The 22,469-nt window shown below is 42.5% G+C and overlaps 1 protein-coding gene across 6 annotated transcripts in view; it reads left to right on the forward strand.

Annotated features, from left to right (window-relative positions):
* EXTL3 (exostosin like glycosyltransferase 3) overlaps positions 1-22,469 on the forward strand; it is a 165,663-nt gene that overhangs the window by 105,859 nt on the left and 37,335 nt on the right. For all 6 annotated transcript variants that reach the window (XM_066278600.1, XM_066278601.1, XM_066278602.1 and 3 more), the window contains one exon: positions 2,731-5,360. In XM_066278600.1, the coding sequence (XP_066134697.1) occupies positions 3,213-5,360 (2,148 nt within the window). In that variant the 5' untranslated portion in view covers positions 2,731-3,212. The remainder of the gene's footprint in view (positions 1-2,730; positions 5,361-22,469) is intronic.

Here is a 22,469-nt window from a genome sequence, read left to right on the forward strand (position 1 = left end):
AGTGCCAATTTATGTCTGTTGTCCCAGTGTATTTATTACTAGTGGCCCTTTTCATTTAAAAGAGTGTCTTTCTTTGGACATTAAATTCTTTTTTAAAAAACTTTTAAAAGAGAGGAGGGGAGATAGTGGGACAGAATGCTGCATGTGCCCCGACCAGGATCCACCTGGCAACCCCTGTCACCTGATCTATTTCACCTGAGGCTGATACTCAGACCAACTGAGCTATCCTTAGCACCTGGGTGAGCTTGAACCAGCCGAGCCACTGGCTGCTGGAAAGGAAGAGGGAGAGAAGGGGGAGAGAGTTGGGGAGAGAAGCAGATGGTAGCTTCTCCTGTGTGCCCTGACTGGCAATTGAAACTGGGACATCCATATGCCGGGCTGATGCTCTAGCCACTGAGCAACATTAAATTCTATGGTCATGTTATATATATAAGGGAAGCCTTTTCATAGTGGACGGTAAATAAATTCTTTAATGAAACCTTTAATATTGAATATTTTTCTAATAGCATGTCACTTTTTAATTTTCTGTCAGGACAGCAAGCCCCAGAGTTCACCACTTCAAGAAATTATGTGCTAAAATATATATAATGCAACGTGAGTCAGAGAAAGGAAGGCTCCTGAAACGTACAGTAGGAGGGAATGAGTCAGCTTCACGGCCTTGATTATGCCTCCCTTTTTTCCTCCACTCCTTTCTTTCTTATGATTTGACCATAAATGCAGAGAGTATTCTTTTGAAAACAAAAAGATTTTTAACATTTGAATTAAAAGGATAATGCTTCAGAAATATTAACCTACAATTTTTGGGATATTTGGTCAGCTGTTAATTATCCAAGTTTAGATCATCCAAATTTGGCTTTTCCATGATCGATATTTTTTGGTTTTTGTTATCCTTATCTCTTGCTTTACTTACTTAAGCCTTTTAGTAATAGTCTCATCCACTTCTGTGTGAGACAGAGACAGAGAAAGACAAAGGGACAAATAGAGACAAAGGGAGAGAGATGAGAAGCATCAGTTCTTCATTGTGGCACCTTAGTTGTTCATTAATTGCTTTCTTATATGTGCCTTGACCGGGGGCTACAGCAGACTGAGTGACCCCTTGCTCAAGCCAGCAACCTTGGGCTCAAGCTGGTGAGCCTTGCTCAAACCAGACGAGCCTGCGATCAAGCTGGAGACCTCTGTGTTTCGAACCTGGGTCCTCTGTGTCCCAATCTGATGCTCTATCCACTGCGCCACTGCCTGATCAGGCAGTCTCATTAATTTTAATTTTTATTTAAAGGGAGAGAAGACTGTCAAATCTGTAATACTTCTGTATCTTTAACAAAGGTAGAAACCATTTGATAAAGGTTGAGTATCACTACCTATTTTCTTCTGCCTTGTACTGGTGACCTTGCTCTTTGTAGCTTATCTCTTAGGCTAAAGGAAGTCCATGAGATCAAGGAGTATTTTACATTTTAGAATCTCCCACAATTACACTTAGTATGCCTTTGCTAAGGGCATGGTAAATACTTTTTGGAGGAAATCAGTGAATGAAATTGAGAGTCTTCTTTGGCACAGAATATTATGAATTCAGTTCCCGATCCATTGAGTTTGAGGTGAAAATAAGTGAAAAGCTTTTGTGGCCTGTGGTAGTCAAGTTTGGTGAGAGAACAGGACTGGGAATGTTGTTTCAAGATTTATTAGCCTGAGGTAGCCTCACAGCCCCTGTCCTTTATTTTCTTAGCAACATAATATATTGTTGTTATCTCCATTTTGTGATATTAGGAAACTGAGGCATACGGTCTGGTAACAAATCCATCTCTGAAGGATAAGAAATAATGCCCCTCATTTCTAAGTATAATGTTTTTTCTAAAAGACCAAGTTACTATTTATATTTTAAGAAGGAGCACGTAATGTCTACTAACAGGTGATAAATGAGAAGCAACCTGGGAGATTCATTTTCTCCGGATTACTGCATCTACTACTGGGTAAAGCTAAAGGGAGTTCTCTTCAGCTCTTTTCATCTCTAACTATAACAAGCTGAGCTTCTTACAGAGTGTTTTGGGATTTTTTTGTTAGTAGTTCAAAAGGAGACTTTCATGTTAAAGAATGAACATAGCGCCTGAGTTGTGGTGGCTCAGTGGATAGAGTGTTGACCCAGAACTCAGAGGTTGCCGGTTCGAAACCCTGGGCTTGCTTGGTCAAGGCACATAGTTGATGCTTCCTGCTCTTCCCTCCTCTTCTCTTTCTCTCTTTTTCTCCCTCTTCTCTGTCTCCTCTGTCTCTCTCTAAAGTGAATAGATAAACTTTTTTTTTTTTTTTAAAGAATGAACATAAGCTACCAAGGCTGGATAGGAAGGTGTTTCTTCTCAGCTAAAGGTGATGCCTAATTCCAGAATAACAAATTGTTACAAGCACCTGGGCCCACTGTTGAGTTTAGTTAGTTGATTGTTATTTTATAGGGCTGTAACACTACTTATGTCCAGTTAAATAGGAAGAAAGGAGTGTGTGTGTGTGTGTCTGTGTGTGTGTGTGTAAAAACAAAAGCTCATTTTGGCTTTATCCATTTCTTACTAACCACAAGTAAAAATATCCATACTAAACAAAACCTACATTGAACTTAAAGTGTTCTGTGAGACACACACCAGTGTTCCATCTTATAAGAGTCAAGCATTTTCTAGAAATGTACTAGGGAAGGGCAGGGTGGTTGAGCATACTCTCATCAAGACTGACATGGTTCTCTCTCTTTTGCAGGCCTGATTGTTGGCAATGACATCGATAATAGGCTGGCATTATCTCTGTCCTAACCAGCTACTTTATAACTGTGAATAGTAACTATGCATATTTGTTGGTCAGCAAAACCAAGGAACAAGAGCTATGGCCTTTGAAAAAGTCTGTCTCATTCCAGGTTATTTTTCCTGGGTTTCATCATCAGGGACCTCTTCCTCTTCATCTCATCAACAATGTGGTACCTTTTACCATATGATAAAGATTAAGGACATGTTCTTTGATCAACAACCAGAACTAAAAATCTGCTGGAGTAGGGTCAGAGACCATTTCAACTACAGCTGAGGAAGATGAAATTTCCGTTTTATTTGGTGCCTTGTACAGGGAGCAACACTAACTCTTATGGAAATGTGTGAGTAAAAAAGAGACTGAGTTTTGTCTAATAGAAACTCATGGTTATGGCGAGTGACCCAACGTGATCCGAGGGGGCAAGAGCCACACAGGAACTCATGACGGGCTATACCATGTTGCGGAATGGGGGAGTGGGGAATGGAGGTCAAACCTGGATGTTACGGTGGTCCAACCGTATCCGACTGACGTGGCTCAGTTTTACGCTCTTCATTATTCTGGTGTTCTTCCCCCTCATTGCTCACTATTATCTCACCACACTGGATGAGGCCGATGAGGCTGGCAAGCGGATTTTTGGCCCGCGGGCTGGTAACGAGCTGTGCGAGGTAAAGCACGTGCTGGATCTTTGCCGAATCCGTGAGTCTGTAAGCGAAGAGCTCTTGCAGCTGGAAGCCAAACGGCAAGAGCTGAACAGTGAAATTGCCAAGCTGAACCTGAAGATCGAAGCCTGTAAGAAGAGTATTGAGAACGCCAAACAGGACTTGCTTCAACTTAAGAATGTCATTAGCCAGACCGAGCATTCTTACAAGGAGTTGATGGCCCAAAATCAGCCCAAGCTTTCTCTGCCCATCCGATTGCTCCCAGAGAAGGATGATGCTGGCCTCCCTCCCCCAAAGGTCATACGGGGCTGCCGGCTGCACAATTGTTTCGATTATTCTCGCTGCCCTCTCACCTCTGGTTTTCCAGTCTATGTGTATGACAGTGATCAGTTTGCCTTTGGCAGCTACCTGGATCCCTTGGTAAAGCAGGCTTTTCAGGCCACAGCACGAGCCAACATCTATGTTACAGAAAATGCGGACATTGCCTGCCTCTATGTGATTATAGTGGGAGAGATGCAGGAGCCCGTGGTGCTGCGGCCTGCCGAACTTGAGAAGCAGTTGTATTCTCTGCCACACTGGCGGACGGATGGACACAACCACATCATCATCAATCTGTCACGTAAGTCAGATACACAGAACTTACTGTATAATGTCAGCACAGGCCGTGCCATGGTGGCCCAGTCGACTTTCTATGCTGCCCAGTACAGACCTGGCTTTGACCTGGTAGTCTCGCCACTAGTCCATGCCATGTCAGAGCCCAATTTCATGGAAATCCCACCACAGGTGCCAGTTAAGCGGAAGTATCTCTTCACCTTCCAGGGTGAGAAGATTGAATCACTGAGATCCAGCCTTCAGGAGGCCCGCTCCTTTGAAGAAGAAATGGAGGGCGACCCCCCAGCTGACTATGATGATCGTATCATTGCCACCCTGAAGGCTGTACAGGACAGCAAGCTAGATCAGGTCCTGGTCGAATTTACCTGCAAAAACCAGCCTAAGCCCAGTCTGCCTACTGAGTGGGCACTGTGTGGGGAGCGGGAAGACCGCTTGGAGTTACTGAAGCTTTCCACCTTTGCCCTAATTATTACTCCTGGGGACCCTCGCTTGGTAATTTCGTCCGGGTGTGCCACACGGCTTTTCGAAGCCCTGGAAGTCGGTGCTGTCCCAGTTGTGCTGGGGGAGCAAGTCCAGCTTCCTTACCAGGACATGCTGCAGTGGAATGAGGCAGCCCTGGTGGTGCCCAAGCCACGGGTCACCGAGGTTCACTTCCTGTTACGAAGTCTCTCAGACAGTGATCTACTGGCTATGAGGCGGCAAGGCCGCTTTCTCTGGGAGACCTACTTCTCCACCACCGACAGTATTTTCAGTACTGTGCTGGCTATGATCAGGACTCGCATACAGATCCCAGCCGCGCCCATCCGGGAGGAGGCTGCGGCGGAGATCCCCCATCGTTCGGGCAAGGCAGCTGGGACGGACCCCAACATGGCCGACAACGGGGACCTGGACCTGGGGCCAGTAGAAACTGAGCCGCCTTATGCCTCACCCAAATACCTCCGCAACTTTACTCTGACTGTCACTGACTTGTACCGCAGCTGGAACTCTGCTCCAGGGCCCTTCCACCTTTTCCCCCACACACCCTTTGACCCAGTGTTGCCCTCAGAGGCCAAATTCCTGGGCTCAGGGACTGGATTTAGGCCCATTGGTGGTGGAGCTGGCGGTTCTGGCAAGGAGTTTCAGGCTGCGCTTGGTGGCAATGTTCCACGGGAGCAGTTCACAGTGGTGATGTTGACTTATGAGCGGGAGGAAGTGCTTATGAACTCTTTGGAGAGATTGAATGGCCTCCCTTACCTGAACAAGGTGGTGGTGGTGTGGAATTCTCCCAAGCTACCATCGGAAGACCTTCTGTGGCCTGACATCGGTGTCCCCATCATGGTAATAGAAAACTGAGCAGTTTGTTCTATTGCATGAGACAGTATTACACTCTTAAACCCTTTCCTATATGTATATAGATATGTATGTACTTTTTAACCTATACTCCTTCTTTCCCCATGAAATTTCTGCTTGCTGCTTTTGCAGTCTTTTCAGGCTTTGTCAGTTCCATCTCTGCTACTCCCTAAATCTTGTAAGACTCTCAAAACTAAAACTGATCATGGCCTCAGGAAACCCCTTGTTACCCCGTAGATTTCTTCTCCTAACAAAGATGATGATGAGATTGATAATGAAAAGCTAATGTTTAAGAAGGATGCATGATCTAGGCACTGTAATTTAGCATTTATAGAACTTATCTATTGTGATTTCTTCATTTTGTATCTGTGGAAGCTGAGGCTTAGAGGGTTAATTATTTTGCTCAAAGTCATGATTAGTAATGGAGGAGCTGAGCTTTAGTATGTGTGATTCCAGAAGCTGCAGTTTTAATCACTTCCCAAAGGATTTACAGAGAAAACTTGTGTCATTTACCAGGCTGTTATAAAAGTCTTGGAAGACTGGAGTCAGGGATTTATATACTGTTCACAAAAATTAGGGGATATTCTAAAATGAATATGAAGGAGTAAAATATCCCCTAATTTTTGTGAGCAGTGTATTTGGGAGTTGGAGATCCTGAGCCTTTCCTGTAGTTTCTTGTAGGTCCTTTCTCATTCTTTATTTATGGTGGTTAGGATGCTGTATTTTATAGGAACAGTATAGCCAAATATGTAGGATAGGGCTTTTGTTCTGAGTACTTTGTTTATTCACCTTCTGGTGTAAACTTGACAGTCTAGGACAGTGGTCGGCAAACTTATTAGTCAAGAGAACCAAATATCAACAGTTCAATGATCAAAATTTCTTTTGAGAGCAAGTTTTTTAAACTTAAACTATATATGTAGGTACATTCCTTATTGAGGTAGTGCCTCACTTGGTATTTTGTGGAAGAGCCACACTCAAGGGGCCAAAGAGCTGCATGTGGCTCGCGAGCCATGGTTTGCTGACCAGGGGTCTAAGAGGTTAACCATTTCTCTGAAATGTGAAGCCTAGAGCAAGCCTTAAGTGAACTGCCAACTGCATACCCTGCAGTTTAGCTACTTCCTAGAAGAAAGGTAGCAAACAAGGGAAGAAGATCTGATGGGCCATGTATGTGTTGCTAAAACTTGCTTAAGAAAATTAAGTGTAGTTTTTAGGAAGAATTTATCTGGAAGGGGAATTGTTTGGGCTATACTAGCTTTTGGAAATTTATTTCATTGAGAAACTAATTCATGTGAAATATTTCTAAGCAGCAGCATGGTATAATAGAAAGGTATGAGTTTTGAAGTGTTATGTAGATCTGGGATTAAGTAGAATTTTGTGATCTTTGATAAATTAACTTCTCTGACATCAAGATTAAAGAGGATTTTAAGGTAAGTATGTGTTGGGCAAATGCGTTTGTAAAATTTGTGTTATTTGAGTTTGCTCACTTTTATTGTTAAAAATGACTGGGCAGCCTGACCAGGCGGTGGCGCAGTAGATAGAGCGTCAGACTGGGATGCAGAGGACCCAGGTTCGAGACCCTGAGGTCGCCAGCTTGAGCATGGGTTCATCTGGCTTGAGCAAGAAGCACACCAGCTTGGACCCAAGATCGCTGGCTCAAGCAAGGGGTTACTCGGTCTGCTGAAGGCCCGTGGTCAAGACACATGTGAGAAAGCAATCAGTGAACAACTAAGGTGTTGCAACACGCAACGGAAAACTAGATGCTTCCCATCTCTCCGTTCCTGTCTGTCTATCCCTCTCTCTGACTCTCTCTCTGTTTAAAAAAAAAAAAAAAAAAAAAAAAAAAAAAAATATATATATATATATATATATATATATATATATATATATATATATATATTTTTTTTTTTTTTTTTTTTGAGAATGACTGGGCAGCCACCAGGTATGTGATCTGTGAAATTGCTAATTACCTTCCTGCTTGGGAAGGACCATTGTTATGCTAATGTGTGCTGGAAGAGAGGTTTTGGTGCCAGAAAAGTTTTTTCTTTTTGTTTGTTTTTAAAGACTTTATTCATTTTTATAGAGGAGAGAGGGAGAGAGAGAAGGGGAGGAGCATATGTGTCTTGACTAGGCAAGCCCAGGGTTTCAAATTGGTGACCCCAGTATTCCAGGTCAACACTTGGTCCACTGAGCCACAAAAGGTCAGGTGACTCCAGGAAAGTTTTAAAAGGGGAGAAGGAGAAGAAGAAGGAGCCATGATGGCAGGGAAAGAAAGGAGGCCATTTTTGCAGAGAGAGAATACAGGGTGCTGAAGAAGAAGAGAATTTGCACAGAGAGAAGGAGATGGGAAAGAGAGATGAGGGCTTTTGCAAGCTTTGCTGAGACTGGTGGGGCCTTTGATTCTAGGAAAAAGCGGAGAAGATTCTCCTCGTTGTGGAACTGGAGAATGTGTCAGTGGCTTTGTGAGCCCTGTGTGTGTTTGCTCATCGACCTGTTGTAAAGTGCCAAAAGCTACAGAATTAATATTAATATTTTAGGAAATTTAAAGAACATTTTATTAATTTGGGCTAGGCATGCAGAAAGATTTTGTAAGTGTGATTTCTGTGCTTGTGTGATTAGCATCAAAACTAAGATGGCCAATGGCATTGTGTTGTAAATGCAGAAGAGGAAAGAGACTTGGATTCCCTGACCTTCCCCCATACCTGTGGGAGGAGGGGTGAATAGCTAGCCAGGTACAGGAAGAACAAAGGATTAAATTAAAATCTTTTCTTATGCTGATGAGCCACTTAAAGGCATCTGTCTCTAGGGAAACTACCCCTCCCCTCCTGAAAGCATGTAGTTAATGTATGTATCTCTAAACAAAAGGTATAAACTTTTGCCGTGATGTCAGGTTTTCTCCCCTCTCCTGTATAATTAGGAGTATATAAACAGCCCCTGAACTGTTTTTGGGGTTGACACAATTTGGGTCTGTTGCCCTGTGTCAGCCATATGCAGCCTGCACATTTAATAAATTTTCTCCTTTAAGAAAACTTTTAAAAACTCATTTGGACTACGTGCCTCTACGAACACCCGCAGATTTGTGGATTTGGTTATTTTACAACATTTGGTGCCCACACGGGGCCTACAGTGTTTCCCGTCACTGGGTAGAGGCACCCTGAATCGGACTCTACGGGGAGCTGCCCCGAGCCCTCTTGAGAGCGAGGAGAGGCATGCCACCTGAGACTTACAGGGCTCCCAGTCTTCCTATGGGGTTCAGACACCTGTGGGGTTCGGACACAGTTCCCTGGTAGACAGCCCCAGTTCCAAATTTGACAATTTGGACTATTTGGCAGAAAAATAAAGGAGGTAAGAAAAACAACTCTTTCTGCTTTGCTGAATTTTTGTGGCTTTCCTCTGAATACTTGCTTTCACTTTTCTGTCTGAGACTGGTACTGGTCAAAATTGTTTGGGACTAGAAGTAGGTAAAGTAGATTTGGGGGATTTGCTGATTTGGGACTCCGGGAATGTGGAACTCCGGTGGAGTAAGTAGGGCTTTCGAGACTATTTTGCTGTCTGTAACTAGTCTATAGTCTTTATGTTTTGATCTGCTGCAAAACAGATCAGATGTGATTGTAAGTTCGCGCAGGCTTTCCAAGACCGAGATGTCGGTGGAAAGTTTTAGCTCCTGCCTTGGACTCTGGGGGATATCTGCTCGTACTCTGGAAGGACAATTGGTAGGAGCTGAAAGTGGCCAGGTCTGTCGCCCTCTATCACGGTTTTGTGTTTGCACATTTGGTCATTATTAGGAACTGAGTGGACCAGATCCACCAGTTCTGCCTCGGGCCTTCAGAGACATCAGGTTCTAAGAAATATAAGTGGGGACAATGTGTCTATCTCTAGGAAGGTTAAGACCATCCAGGATTAGTCAGTTTCACTTTGCACTGAATCAGTGGAGGCTGAGCTAACCTGGATTGATTAATCTCGACCCAAGACTTCCAAGAGATGTCTCTGTGTTTGTCAAGATCTCATTATTCTTTGTTCTCCTTACTCTTAAATTCTAAAATTCCTGGGTTTAAAGTTTAAAGTCCTTGCAGAATGTGGCCTGTGTACACCTGAGAGGCCAGGAGGGGGAGCCCTTCCCCGTCTATGAAAGAGCACTCGTGTGTGGTTGTGTGTCTTTTGTTTAATGTCTAAACGTGTCTGTTTTAAGGCCTGTTTGAGTCTTTTGTGTTAAAATTGGAAGCTTCTGACTAAAAAAGCAATCTTAAGTAGCAAACTGTTATTCTCTTTGTTCTCAAATACTAGCTTCCGGTGCCCTAGAATGGGCAAGCTAAGGTTTCTCCCCTGAAGGAAATTACTCTCTTCTGTTGGCTTCTCCCCTTGGTTTGGTGTAATAATTAATATCCCTATAGTCAAACACTTTTATTCTGGGTGCTAGTTAACTGTCTGTCTTATATTTTTGTTTTATTGGTGCACTAATTTCTGGATTTTTTTGAAGTATTTTTAATTTTGTAATTAGTAACCTTAGCTATTAAATATGGGAGGAGGGGCCAGTTCACAGAAGACCCCATTAGACTGTCTTTTAAAACTTTCAAGAAGCTTATGGAGATGGCCGTAAATATGGAATTAAATGGTCCAAGAAAAGGCTACGTTATCTCTGTGAATCAGAATGAACTAGGTTTGGAGTTGAATGGCCCGCAATTGGAACTTTTAATCTCGGCTAATAGAGGAAGTCTGGAATATTGTAACTGAGGATCCAGGCTACCCTGATCAGTTTCAATACATTGATCAATGGCTAAATTTAACATTAGATCCACCACAGTGGCTGAAAGCTTGCTCAGTACAGAAAGGGTGATACGTCTTCCTAGTCCGGCCAGACTTATATCTAAGACAGAAAAAGAGATTCGAAAGAAAAAAATAGAACTCAATTAGGAAGAAATCAATATGCTTATTGCAATAGGGAATATGGCCGGGAAAGTATTTCTCCAGCCTCTAGGAGAAAAGGCTGGCAAGTTAGCGATTTAGGTGAGAGAAGAGAGAAAAGCTGAGCGGGGACGTGAGGTGTGTGGAAGGATAGAGTGGGGGTGCGGCCACGGAGAGGCCAATGTGGACATGCCTCCTCCCCCCTTAGCCGCACCCCTGCCCTCGCCACCACAGCGCACACAAGCAGAGGGCAAACATCAGGCAGAAGGCTGAGCACCAAAAGGCAAGCCCCACTGCCACCTCTAGATGCATGCCTAGAATAGGGTTCAGCTTGCTGTGCGTGGGGCAGGGGAGAAAGAGCAATAGAGAAAGGATGAAATAACTAAAATATAAAATAGAAATTGATTTCAAATGTCCCCCTGTGGACCAAAGGAGATTTTGCCCATTTGGAAAATACAGGGTAGGAATAGTATTAAAAATTAAAACTTTGCTTTTAAAAAATATTTTTTATTTATTTTATTTTTTATTTTTTTACAGAGACAGAGAGAGAGTCAGAGAAAGGGGTAGACAAGAACAGACAGAGCCCTGGCCGGTTGGCTCAGTGGTAGAGCGTCGGCCTGGCGTGCAGAAGTCCTGGGTTTGATTCCCGGCCAGGGTACACAGGAGAGACGCCCATCTGCTTCTCCACCCTTCCCCTTCTCCTTCCGCTCTGTCTCTCTCTTCCCCTCCCACAGCCGAGGCTCCATTGGAGCAAAGATGGCCCGGGCGCTGGGGATGGCTCCTTGGCCTCTGCCCCAGGCGCTAGAGTAGCTCTGGTCGCAACAGAGTGACGCCCCGGAGGGGCAGAGCATCGCCCCCTGGTGGGCAGAGCGTCGCCCCCTGGTGGGCGTGCCGGGTGGATCCCGGTCGGGCGCATGCGGGAGTCTGTCTGACTGTCTCTCCCGTTTCCAGCTTCAGAGAAATAAAAAAAAAAAAAAAAAAAAAAAAAAAAAAAGAACAGACAGACAGGAATGGAGAGAGATGAGGAGCATCAATCATTAGTTTTTCATTGCGACACCTTAGTTGTTCATTGACTGCTTTCTCATATGTGCCTTGACTGTGGGCCTTCAGCAGACTGAGTAACCCCTTGCTCAAGCCAGCGACCTTGGGTCCAATTTGGTGAGCTTTGCTAAAACCAGATGAGCCTACACTCAAGCTGGCGAACTTGGGGTCTCGAACCTGGGTCCTCCACATCCCAGTCCGATGCTCTATCCACTGCGCCACCGCCTAGTCAGGCTTAAAATATCTTAAAAGAGAGAAAGAGAATTTAGAAATTAACAAACCGTGGACCTTGCTAATTAATTGGCAATTAAATTAAATTGCAGCTCCAAAAGAAGTAATGGAAACATAAGTAATAGAATTATTAGAAATAAGCCCTCAGTGGTTTTGGAATAGTGGCTTGTTGCCCTCCACTGATGTATAGGAATTTATAGAAGGGTTTTGACTCTCTCCTGCTGGACCAAAGCGGGTGTAGGGCCCCCTCTAAGTTTCCCCTACACTTCCCCAGTTCCTTTGTGTGGCATGGTTGTTATCTGATATGGGAGGCATGGGATTCATGGGAAAAACCCACTGTTTTAGCCATAATAGTAAAAATTGTAAAAATGACTTTTTAGGGAATTACAGGAAAAATTAGAAACCTCATAGGCTAAAGCAACTCATTATTGAGAAAGTAATTTTTGTAAAATTTGTATTTTAATTAGCTGCTCAAAGCAAGGCAGTTAATTTACAGGTGGCAAATTGATTCAAATCCTGCTTAGGAGAAGTCCCATTATCTTTTTTAAAAAAATATTTTTTTAAAGATTTTTTTTATTTTATTGATTGATTTTTAGAGAGAGAGGAGTGAGAGAGAAAGACAGAGAGGGGGGGGAGGGGCAGGAAGCATCAACTCCCATATGTGCTTTGACCCGGCAAGCCCAAGGTTTCGAACCGACAACCTCAGTGTTCCAGGTTGACGCTTTATCCCACTGCGCCACCACAGGTCAGGCAGAAGTCCCATTATCTTGCTAAGGAGCTTGACTACAAACTGCAAGGAAAAAAAAAAGGTAAAAGCGGCAGACTCTACTTTCAGTTCTTGGAGTCTACTTCCCCCTCAGGCATCCATCCCGCCCCTTATGATTGATTCAATAGTGTAAATTACTGTAGGTCAGAAGAAAGTTAATATCTCTTTGCCGGCTGGGTAGTTTGTACCAAGAATCCTTTATTGTGTAAAAAAAAATATTTTTCCATGTTAAAATGTATGTGTTATTTTAAAGACCTTTTGTTAATTCTTTATTTGCTGTTTTATAGCCCTATAATATTAGAATCTTAGTTTAAATATTAGAAATTTTAATGTCTTTTTATGTAATACTTAGTTTATTATCATTTTATAACAATATTGTTTTATACTAGGTAATATAAGAAAAAGAAGCCATATACTGGAACTCTTGCGAATCTATTTTATCATGCTTTTGTTGAAATTTATTTTGAATACTAATGTACTGAGTTATTCAGCAGCAAAGAGACTATGGAATTCTAAAGGAGGCACCAAAACCTTGTTTTTCTTGATTTAATCTAGCTACTAATGCTGATTTGTCCTTTTCCAAGAGTTTATATAGACAAAAAGGGCTCTCAAGCCCCTCAGCGAGATCTTCTGAGCACGACTTTTAAGGTCTTTAATGACCAAAATAGAAACAGAAAAGGCATATAAGGCCCAAAAGAGATCAGGAAAATACCAGCTTTTGGCATATGCTTTTAAATTTAGGCTCCAGTGCCCCAAAGGGCTTCGTAGGATTCCATTAGAGCCCTACTTCAAGAGTAGAAAGAAAGGTCATTGAACTGAGACCTGCCTGGCTTCCCGGCCCCACCGGAGGACAATGTCTTTGCTGTAGAAAAAGGGACACGAGAAGGTAAGCTGCCTCCTTGCTCCATGGAGGGAGGGTTCAGTCTCTTCTAGCCCTGCTCCAGCTTCCTGTGACCTGACCTTGCCCAGCATACTGGGAATTGCCACTGAAGGCTAAAAGGTGCCCAAGGCTGGCCATTGGCCCCATCTCACGATATCATTAATGAGTCTAAGGTATTTCTTCCAAGTAGCAGGTATACTGATCCCATTTCTTGTGAAAACAAGGGCCATTTATTATGCCTTGCCTGAATATTTGAGTTTTATTTATCCCTTGAAGATCTCTACTGTGGGTATTGACAGTCTGATTTTGTTGCTTAATGTATAGTGTCTTTATTCCTCTTGTCTCAATGCCCCATGCCTATTGTAGGCTGGGACTGGCTCCTAATTCCAACTAAAAGCAATGATCATTAGAACTTAAACTCAAGCTACAAAGTGTAGAATGTGACCACAACTCCAATGCATTGTGGACTTTTCCTGAATATATGTAAGTGTGTTCTTTAGGACATTTCTCAAACTAAAGTGAAATTAAGTTACATTGGCAAATAATATAAAGCAATGAGAATGTCAACATAGACTTAGTGAAATTATGTTAACATGTTAAGAACATTTGTGACTGTAAAAGTTTTATTTTGAATCCTGTTATATTAGTTATAATTTTATTTTTGTTTAATAATCTAGTAGGCTTTAGTCACTTTATTGTATTAAGATGCTTGTTATAGTATTTGTTAACATTAGCTATTTGAATTTTATTGTTAATTATATATTCTTTCAGTCTGCCTCAAAATCAGAACATAGTAATTCAAATGAATAGATGCCACCCAGAATCAGTGGGGTTTTGGGACCCTTATTGCCAAAGGTTTATTCGAAACCAATTATAAAAGATTTAAAAACAGGGAAGAAAAGAATTTTCTCAGGTAAACATCTAGAAATAGACTTTAATGAATTGATTGACAATTGTTAGGAAATCACTGTATGTATGGTTCTTTCCGGGTTTAACTTGCCTATAGGTATTGGACCTATATTTGTGTCCACAATTTCAAAGCTAGTAGAAAAGCAACTCAATATTAATTAGAAGCTAATTAAAAATTACATTGTACCCACAGGTACCCAAAGGTTCAGGGCAAGTAAATTACATGAATCAAATAGTAAAAAGAAACATAACCACTCTTTCCTAAGTACTTGGAGGATTTACTGGTTATTTAGCAAACTGATCAAAAGACTGTCCAAAGGTGCTTCCAGCAAATTCAGTACATCACCCAAGGACTGACTCCCATGCAGACTGGGCCACACTCTGTGATCCTGACCACTCCCACTAATGCCAAAAATAGAAGGCATCAGCCACAAACAGGAAACTGATTGGTCTACATATGGCGAATATATGAAGAAACTAAGGACTCTTTTTAATCAGACTTTAGGGAAAAAGGGAACTAGGGTAAAACAAAAGCCAACTTAATTGTCACTAAGAATTAAAGGTTATAAATTAAGAGTTCTGACTAAAAGTAAATTGTTATAAAGGCCAGTTAGTTTTATGTAAGTTGCAAAAAGGTTTGTGCAGTTTATAAGAAGTTAGTCAATAACATTTGTTTCTTTAGTGAACTGTATTGCTATTAATGCTGTCTGTTAAATATCTGTTCTGTGTTATAAGTTAATAGGCTGCTCATCAGTAAATTAAGTCAAAGATTTGACTTGGGAAATAGAATCAGTGGGGAATGTTGTAAAGTGCCAGAAGTTACAGAATTAATATTAATATAATATTTTAGGAAATTTAAAGAATATTTTATTAATTTGGGCTAGGCGTGCAGAAAGATTTTGTGTGATTTCTGTGCTTGTGTGATTAGCATCAAAACTAAGATGGCCAATGGCATTGTGTTGTAAATGCAGAAGAGGAAGGAGACTTGGATTCCCTGACCTTCCCCCATACCTGTGGGAGGAGGGGTGAATAGCTAGCCAGGTACAGGAAGAAAAAAGGATTAAATTAAAATCTTTTCTTATGCTGATGAGCCACTTAAAGGCATCTGTCTCTAGGGAAACTACCCCTCCCCTCCTGAAAGCATGTAGTTAATATATGTATCTCTAAACAAAAGGTATAAACTTTTGCCGTGATGTCAGGTTTTCTCCCCTCTCCTGTATAATTAGGAGTATATAAACAGCCCCTGAACTGTTTTTGGGGTCGACACAATTTGGGCCTGTTGCCCTGTGTCAGCCATATGCGGCCGGCATATTTAATAAATTTTCTCCTTTAATAAAACTTTTAAAAACTCATTTGGACTACGTGCCTCTACGAACACCTGGGAATTTTTGTGGATTTGGTTACTTGACTACAGGCCGGTGCGAGTCTTGAATAAAGGAATGGCCCGCCAGTTTGGCTTCACTGTTTCTTTGCTATCTGCCCAAATCCAGTGAGGACTTGCATCTGCATGGCCATGATTGCCGTGACTACTGGCCATACAGTACAGAATCTAAAAAGTTGCCCAATTATTGATTCCTACTTATTCCTTTATGTTGGAGGAGTCTGGGCATTCTTCCTATATTATGGACAGCTTGAACTCACTTCACTCACTTCTGTGTCCTCTTCATTATTTTCCTCTGAATCATAGCTGTCAGTGCCTCCTTTCTTCTGTACATATCTTTGTGGGTTTTTTTTTGTTTGTTTGTTTTTTAACAGAGACAGAGTCAGAGAGGGATAGATAGGGCAGACAGACAGGAACGGAGAGAGATGAGAAGCATCAATTATTAGTTTCTCGTTGTGACACCTTAGTTGTTCATTGATTGCTTTCTCATATGTGCCTTGACCGCGGGCCTTCAGCAGACCTAGTAACCCCTTACTTGAGCCAGGGACGTTGGGTTCAAGCTGGTGAGCTTTAGCTCAAATCAGATGAGCCCGCGCTCAAGCTGGCGACCTTGGGGTCTCGAACCTGGGTCCTTCCACATCCCAGTCTGATGCTCTATCCACTGCCTGGTCAGGCCATATTTTTGTTTTAAATTTTCCTTTTTGCTATGGCTACTACTTGCTTACTATTAATATTACTGCTCATCTTTTTTTTTTTTTAAATAAATTTTTATTTTAATGGGGTGACATCAATAAATCAGGGTACATACATTCAAAGAAAACATTTCCAGGTTATCTTGTCATTTAGTTCTGTTGCATACCCATCACCTGAAGAGAGATTGTCCTCCGCCACCCTCCATCCAGTTCTCTCTGTACCCCTCCCCCTCCCCCTCTCCCTCCTTGCCTCCCCCCACCCCCATAACCACCACACTCCTGTCCATGCCTCTTAGTCTCGCTTTTATGTCCCACCAATGTATGGAATCCTGCAGTTCCTGTTTTTTTCTGATTCGCTTATTTCACCCCGCACAATGCTACCAAGACTCCACCATTCCGCTATAAGTGATCCGATGTCATCATTTCTCCTAGCTGAATAGTATACTGTGGTGTATATGTGCCCATCTTCTTCATCCAGTCCTCTATTTTTTTTTACAGTGATTAAAAGCCTTTAAGCAAACTCTTGGCCAATACAGCAAGAATCCCTAAAAGAGTAGTGTCCTTAACATGTTCCCCAAGTACTGCTCATCTTTATGTAATTGAATTTATAGTTCGAGGCTACTCAAGACTGAAAAGGGTTCTAAAATTTTTTTTTATTTTTTTTTAATTTTTTACAGAGACAGAGAGTGAGTCAGAGAGAGGGATAGACAGGGACAGACAGATAGGAACGGAGAGAGATGAGAAGCATCAATCATTAGTTTTTTTTTCATTGCGCGTTGCAACACCTTAGTTGTTCATTGATTGCTTTCTCATATGTGCCTTGACCGCGGGCCTTCAGCAGACCGAGGAACCCCTTGCTGGAGCCAGTGATCTTGGGTCCAAGCTGGTGGGCTTTTGCTCAAACCAGATGAGCCCGCGCTCAAGCTGGCGACCTCGGGGTCTTGAACCTGGGTCCTCCACATCCCAGTCCGACGCTCTATCCACTGCGCCACCGCCTGGTCAGGCTCTAAAAATTTTTGACCACAGAATCTGTCACAAAAGTGTTATAAATGGCGAGATTCTTTTATAGACTTCTTTTCAAGTAAATTTCACTTTTTCTTTCTCAGTTACATCTTTTTCAATGTCATTGAAATAAAAAAATACTTGTTCTGTGAAAGGTAGATGCTGCTCACATAGAATAATAAAGCAGCCTTTGTTTTCTATTTTTTCTGAGTTTTCTTTGAATTTGATAGGGATGTGGAGAAGCTGATGACCCTCCCCCCCACTTCACACTGCCTGAAATTTGTCAGGGAACTTACCAGAACTGATCCTTTCTTTTAACTCTGGTGGGAAATACGTAGTCCTCTTTGATTACCGGGCAGCTCATTACAACAATACAATGCCTAGTGGGAAAATACCAAAAGCTTTACAAACAGGGGCCATTCTGAATAACTTGTTCATACTAGCAATACAAGTTCTTTCTAGTTCTTTGAAAAGGAGGGAACAGTTTCGAACTAGCAAATTTTATTCCATTCTCTAAATATTTTGACTATGCTTTCTATTAAAGAGAGGCAGGTTTTTGAGCAGCAGTTGAATTGCTGACTTTTTGGGCATAGAGCCAACGCTACCCAGGTATCAGGGCTAAGAGATTCTTGCAGCTCTTTCTCCTGTGGAAAATGGTGCTATTATGAGACATCTCAAAGTGGTTTTTCCACCTAGGATGCAGAGGTACCTTATCCATTACATTATAGTTAACAGGTCTTTATAATATTAGCAGCAGGTGGTTCCCAGGCAATCTCTCTGATTTCAGTCCTTCAGGGAAAATGATTTGCAATGAGCATATTGGCTGAATGAATCAACTGAGGAATCCACATGCCATTTTAGAAAATGCTGGACAATTTGTGTTCCTTTTATGCTCAGATTCCCATCTCAGCAATAGGAATAAATGCTAGGTATTTGTTGGCTATAAATCTATTGAGCCATAGGTGTCTTGAGTAGAGGGAGATTGTCTTAGGGGTACCTACTGGGATTTATATATTAAAATTCCTCATTCTTTACTATTGTTTACATAACAAAGGGGGAAACTGCATTGGATCTGGCTTGGAGTAAATGTGATATTCACTGCCACCATTCCTGGACACTCCTGCCCTAACTGCTTTATGTAAAGAAAATTTCAGTTCAGATGGGACAGGGCCTGGGCAAGGTGACAGACAGTATTACACTCAGAGAGATGGAAGTAGTGTCACCAGTTGGAGTAGATCTCTCATCTGAATGGTGTGGGCTTCTGAAGAGGTGGTAATGGTGGGTGACTGCTCTTTTTCTGTCTCTTGTCTGTTTAGTGAACAATTTAATCAGGTTCATTAGCTCCTGGAGTGTAACAACAAAGAGTATCTAATGGAAGTCAAATGGAGAGTCTGTTGTGCCAAGGGATTTGAAAGATAGATTTGAAAAAAAAAAACCCTTAATAGCTGGGAGACCATCACTTTCATGCATCTTGAAGATGTTCCACTCTTTCCAGGCCACCATTGTTTCTATCATATGTCAATTGGTTTTCAAACTTTTGTTTCCCTATATGTGATATGTTGTTTTTCTCTGGTTGCTTTCAAGACTTTTTCCCTTATGTGTAATTTTTAGCAGTGTGAGTATGTTGTGGCATGGTTCTCTGAATTTTATTATAATTGGGGTTTGCTAAGCTTCTTGAATATGTCAATTTATGTTTCTCATTATATTTTAGGAAATTTTTATTTATTATTTACTTAGATATTTTTATCTCCTCCATTCTTTTCCTCCTTTCCTTTGGGGGCTTCATTATATGTATTTTAGACATTTTTATGATGTCCCACAGTTCTTAGTGGCTCTGTTTGTTTCTTTTTTTTTTTTTTTTTTTTTTTTTTTTTGCATTTTTCTGAAGCTGGAAACAGGGAGAGACAGTCAGACAGACTCCCGCATGCGCCCGACCGGGATCCACCCGGCACGCCCACCATGGGGCGAAGCTCTGCCCATCCTGGGCGTCGCCATGTTGCGACCAGAGCCACTCTAGCGCCTGAGGCAGAGGCCACAGAGCCATCCCCAGCGCCCGGGCCATCTTTGCTCCAGTGGAGCCTTTGCTGCGGGAGGGGAAGAGAGAGACAGAGAGGAAGGCGCAGCGGAGGGGTGGAGAAGCAAATGGGCGCTTCTCCTGTGTGCCCTGGCCGGGAATCGAACCCGGGTCCTCCGCACGCTAGGCCGACGCTCTACCGCTGAGCTAACCGGCCAGGGTCCTGTTTGTTTCTTTAAAATATTTTTTTCTCGTTTTCAGTTTTGATAATTTTTCTGTTAATCCATCATCACGGGCACTGATTTTTGTGTCCAGTGTTAATCTAGTCAGTTAAGCTAGTCCAGTCAGTTTTCAATTTCAGATGCTGTATTTTCAGTTCCCAAATTTTCATGGTTTTAAATAATATAAATAGTTGTAGTTTTTCTGCTGAGATTTCCTGTCTTTTTTTCTATTCTGAGTGTACTTCATTGAGCATAGTTACTGATAGCTACTTGAACATCTTTGTCTACTTTAACAATTAATTCTAGCATGTCAGTTATTTGGGGGTTTGTTCTTATTTATTTATTTATTTGTATTTTTCTGAAGTTGGAAGCAGGGAGGCAGTCAGACAGACTCCCGCATGAGCCTGACCGGGATCCACCCAGCACGCCCACCAGGGGGTGATGCTCTGCCCATCTGGGGCATCGCTCTGTTGCGACCAGAGCCATTCTAGCGCCTGCGGCGAGACCATGGAGCCATCCTCAGCGCCTGGGCCAACTTTTGCTCTAATGAAGCCTTGGCTGCGGGAGGGGAAGAGAGAGAGACAGAGAGGAAGGAGAGGGGAGGGGTGGAGAAGCAGATGGGCGCTTCTCCTGTGTGCCCTGGCTGGGAATCGAATCCGGGACTCCTGCACACCAGGCCAACGCTGTACCACTGAGCCAACCGGCCAGGGCCCTGGGGGTTTGTTCTTAATTGATTTTTTTTTCTTGAGTACTGGGTCACACTCTTCTGGTTCTTGGTTCATCGAACAACTTTATATTAAACTAGACACATTGTGAATGTTATGTTGTGAAGACTTTGGATTTTGTTTGATTTATCTGAAAAGTGTTGATATTTTAGTTTTAGTTGGTAATTAATTTAGACTTCAGCTGGTCTGCTTATGAACAGCCCCAAGCATGCATTTTTTAGGTGTGGCCCAGAGACTGGGTAGTTTATACACAATTGGAGCTCCTCCTGCCTGGCTTGCTCCTTTCTGGAATCTACTTTCTTCTAGGGCCTGTGGTTACCCCAAACTCTTTCCTCTTATTCTTCAGTTAGGAAGACTTGGGTATCATGTGAGTTTAAGTTGTTTGGCATGGTGATAGCTCTGGCCTACTCTCAGAGTAAAAGCAATAGTGAATCTTGCCATGTTGCTAATTTCTTCCTATATTTCAGCTCCACAGTATAATTTGCCACCTCTGTTCACTGTTAGTACCTTTAGATAATTGTTTTGGGGTATTTTTCCCCCAGAGTATATAGTTACCTTCTGTGGGAGGATTGGGTATGGTAGGAGTTTATTCAGCATTCCTGGAAGCAGAAACCTCCATGTGTCTCTTGTTGAGTCATAGTCCCATCCAGAATTTTGGTTCAAGTTATTACTTTATTCTGACCAGTTACCACATCTTCCACATTCTGTTTGATATTCCAGTAAATAGCAATAAATCAGGTGGCCTTGTCGGAGCCTTCTGTGGAAATGAGATCATCAAAATCTGTCTCCTTGAAGTTTTAACACATGGGATGTTATGAAAGGGACATCTTTCAGGTAACAGTGTAGTGAACATTGCTTGTCTTTACACTATATACTCATTTTTAATTTTTGTGACAGGCAATCCCTTGATTCTTAAGGGTACGGTTGATTTACGCAGTGTGCCTGGAGAGCCTCTTTGAAGAGGTGACGTTTGAGCAGGAGCTTGAATGAAGTAAGAGAAGAGGCCGTGTAGATTCTGGAGATGTACAGACAATGGCAAGTGCAAGAAGCTTGTGTGTCTAGGATAGAGCGATAGAGGGGAGAGTTTGAAAGTAGGTTGGAGAAAGCAGAGGCCAGCACATGTAGGACCATATAGGCCGCTGTAAGGAGTCTAGATTTTATTTCATGTGTGTTAGGGTGCTTTTGAGTAGGGAGTAATGTGATATGTGTGGGGCTCTGGGGAGAAGAGCAGAAACAGTTCAAAGGCTATTGCAGTAGCCTAGGTGAGAGGTGTTGGTGGCTTGGACCAGGGCAGTAGTGGTGGAGAGGTGAGTTCAGAGATAAACAGATCACACCTTCTAGTAGACTCCAAGGTCTCTGTGGAAGTGGTAAGGCCTCCGTGCACCATTTTTTCCCAAATGCAAGCTATAGAGATACAAGATTATTTTCACTCACCCTTTTCTTTCCCTTTCAGCCCTTAATATTAGAATTTTAAAAGGAGAGTTTGGGGAACTTAATGTCACTCCAGGGTAGTGATTTTAATACTGTTTCCCTAGTAGTCTACTAAGAGAAACGGAAGACTGAGAGAGAAACTGTAGTAAACTTGGTGAATTAATATTCAGACTTGGGTCTCTGCCAACCTGGCTGTTAAAGGCTTTACTTCTGGCGAGACCTCAGGCCAAAGCAGAGAGCTCTGGTTATTCCTTAGAAAGTTGATACGCTTTGTTTTTATCTGTACCCACTCTGCTTTTAGAAATATTACTTGAATGGATCAGATGATAATTTCCTAAAACTGATTTCTCACCAAAGTTAAGAGGAAAAGCCTTGTCCAGTTTCTTAGGTTCCACGATTGTGCAAAGTCTGGTAGACCTCATTAAAATTGATGTATCTGGGTGGGGCTTTTTTTGTGGCAATATATTATTTAATAACTTGGTGGCTAATGCTGTGGCCCTTTTTCTGTTTGAGAATGGGCTGCATATAAAAGAAAGCTAGTAGAAGGCCCTGGCTGGGGATGCAGTTGGTTAAGAGCGTTGTCCCAATACACCAAGGTGTTGTGGGTTTGATCCCGCATCAGGGCACATACAGGAGGCAACCACTGGGTTCACAAGTAAGTGGAACAACAAATGGATACCCACCATCCTTCCCTTCCTCTCCTGCCCTCTCTCTCTTCCTCTTCCTCCCTCCCTCCCTCCCTCCTTCCCTCCCTCCCTCCTCTTTCCTCTTCTTCCTCCCTCCTTCTCCCTCCTCCTCTCTCTTCCTCTTCCTCCCTCCTTCTACCTCCACCTTTCCCTTCCTTCCTGTCTCCCACCCATTCCTCTTCCCTCTCTCCCACCCTTTCCTCCTCTCCCCTTCCCCTT

The sequence above is a fragment of the Saccopteryx bilineata genome, chromosome 1 (assembly GCF_036850765.1).
Source record: "Saccopteryx bilineata isolate mSacBil1 chromosome 1, mSacBil1_pri_phased_curated, whole genome shotgun sequence".
Taxonomy (NCBI): Eukaryota; Metazoa; Chordata; class Mammalia; order Chiroptera; family Emballonuridae; genus Saccopteryx; species Saccopteryx bilineata.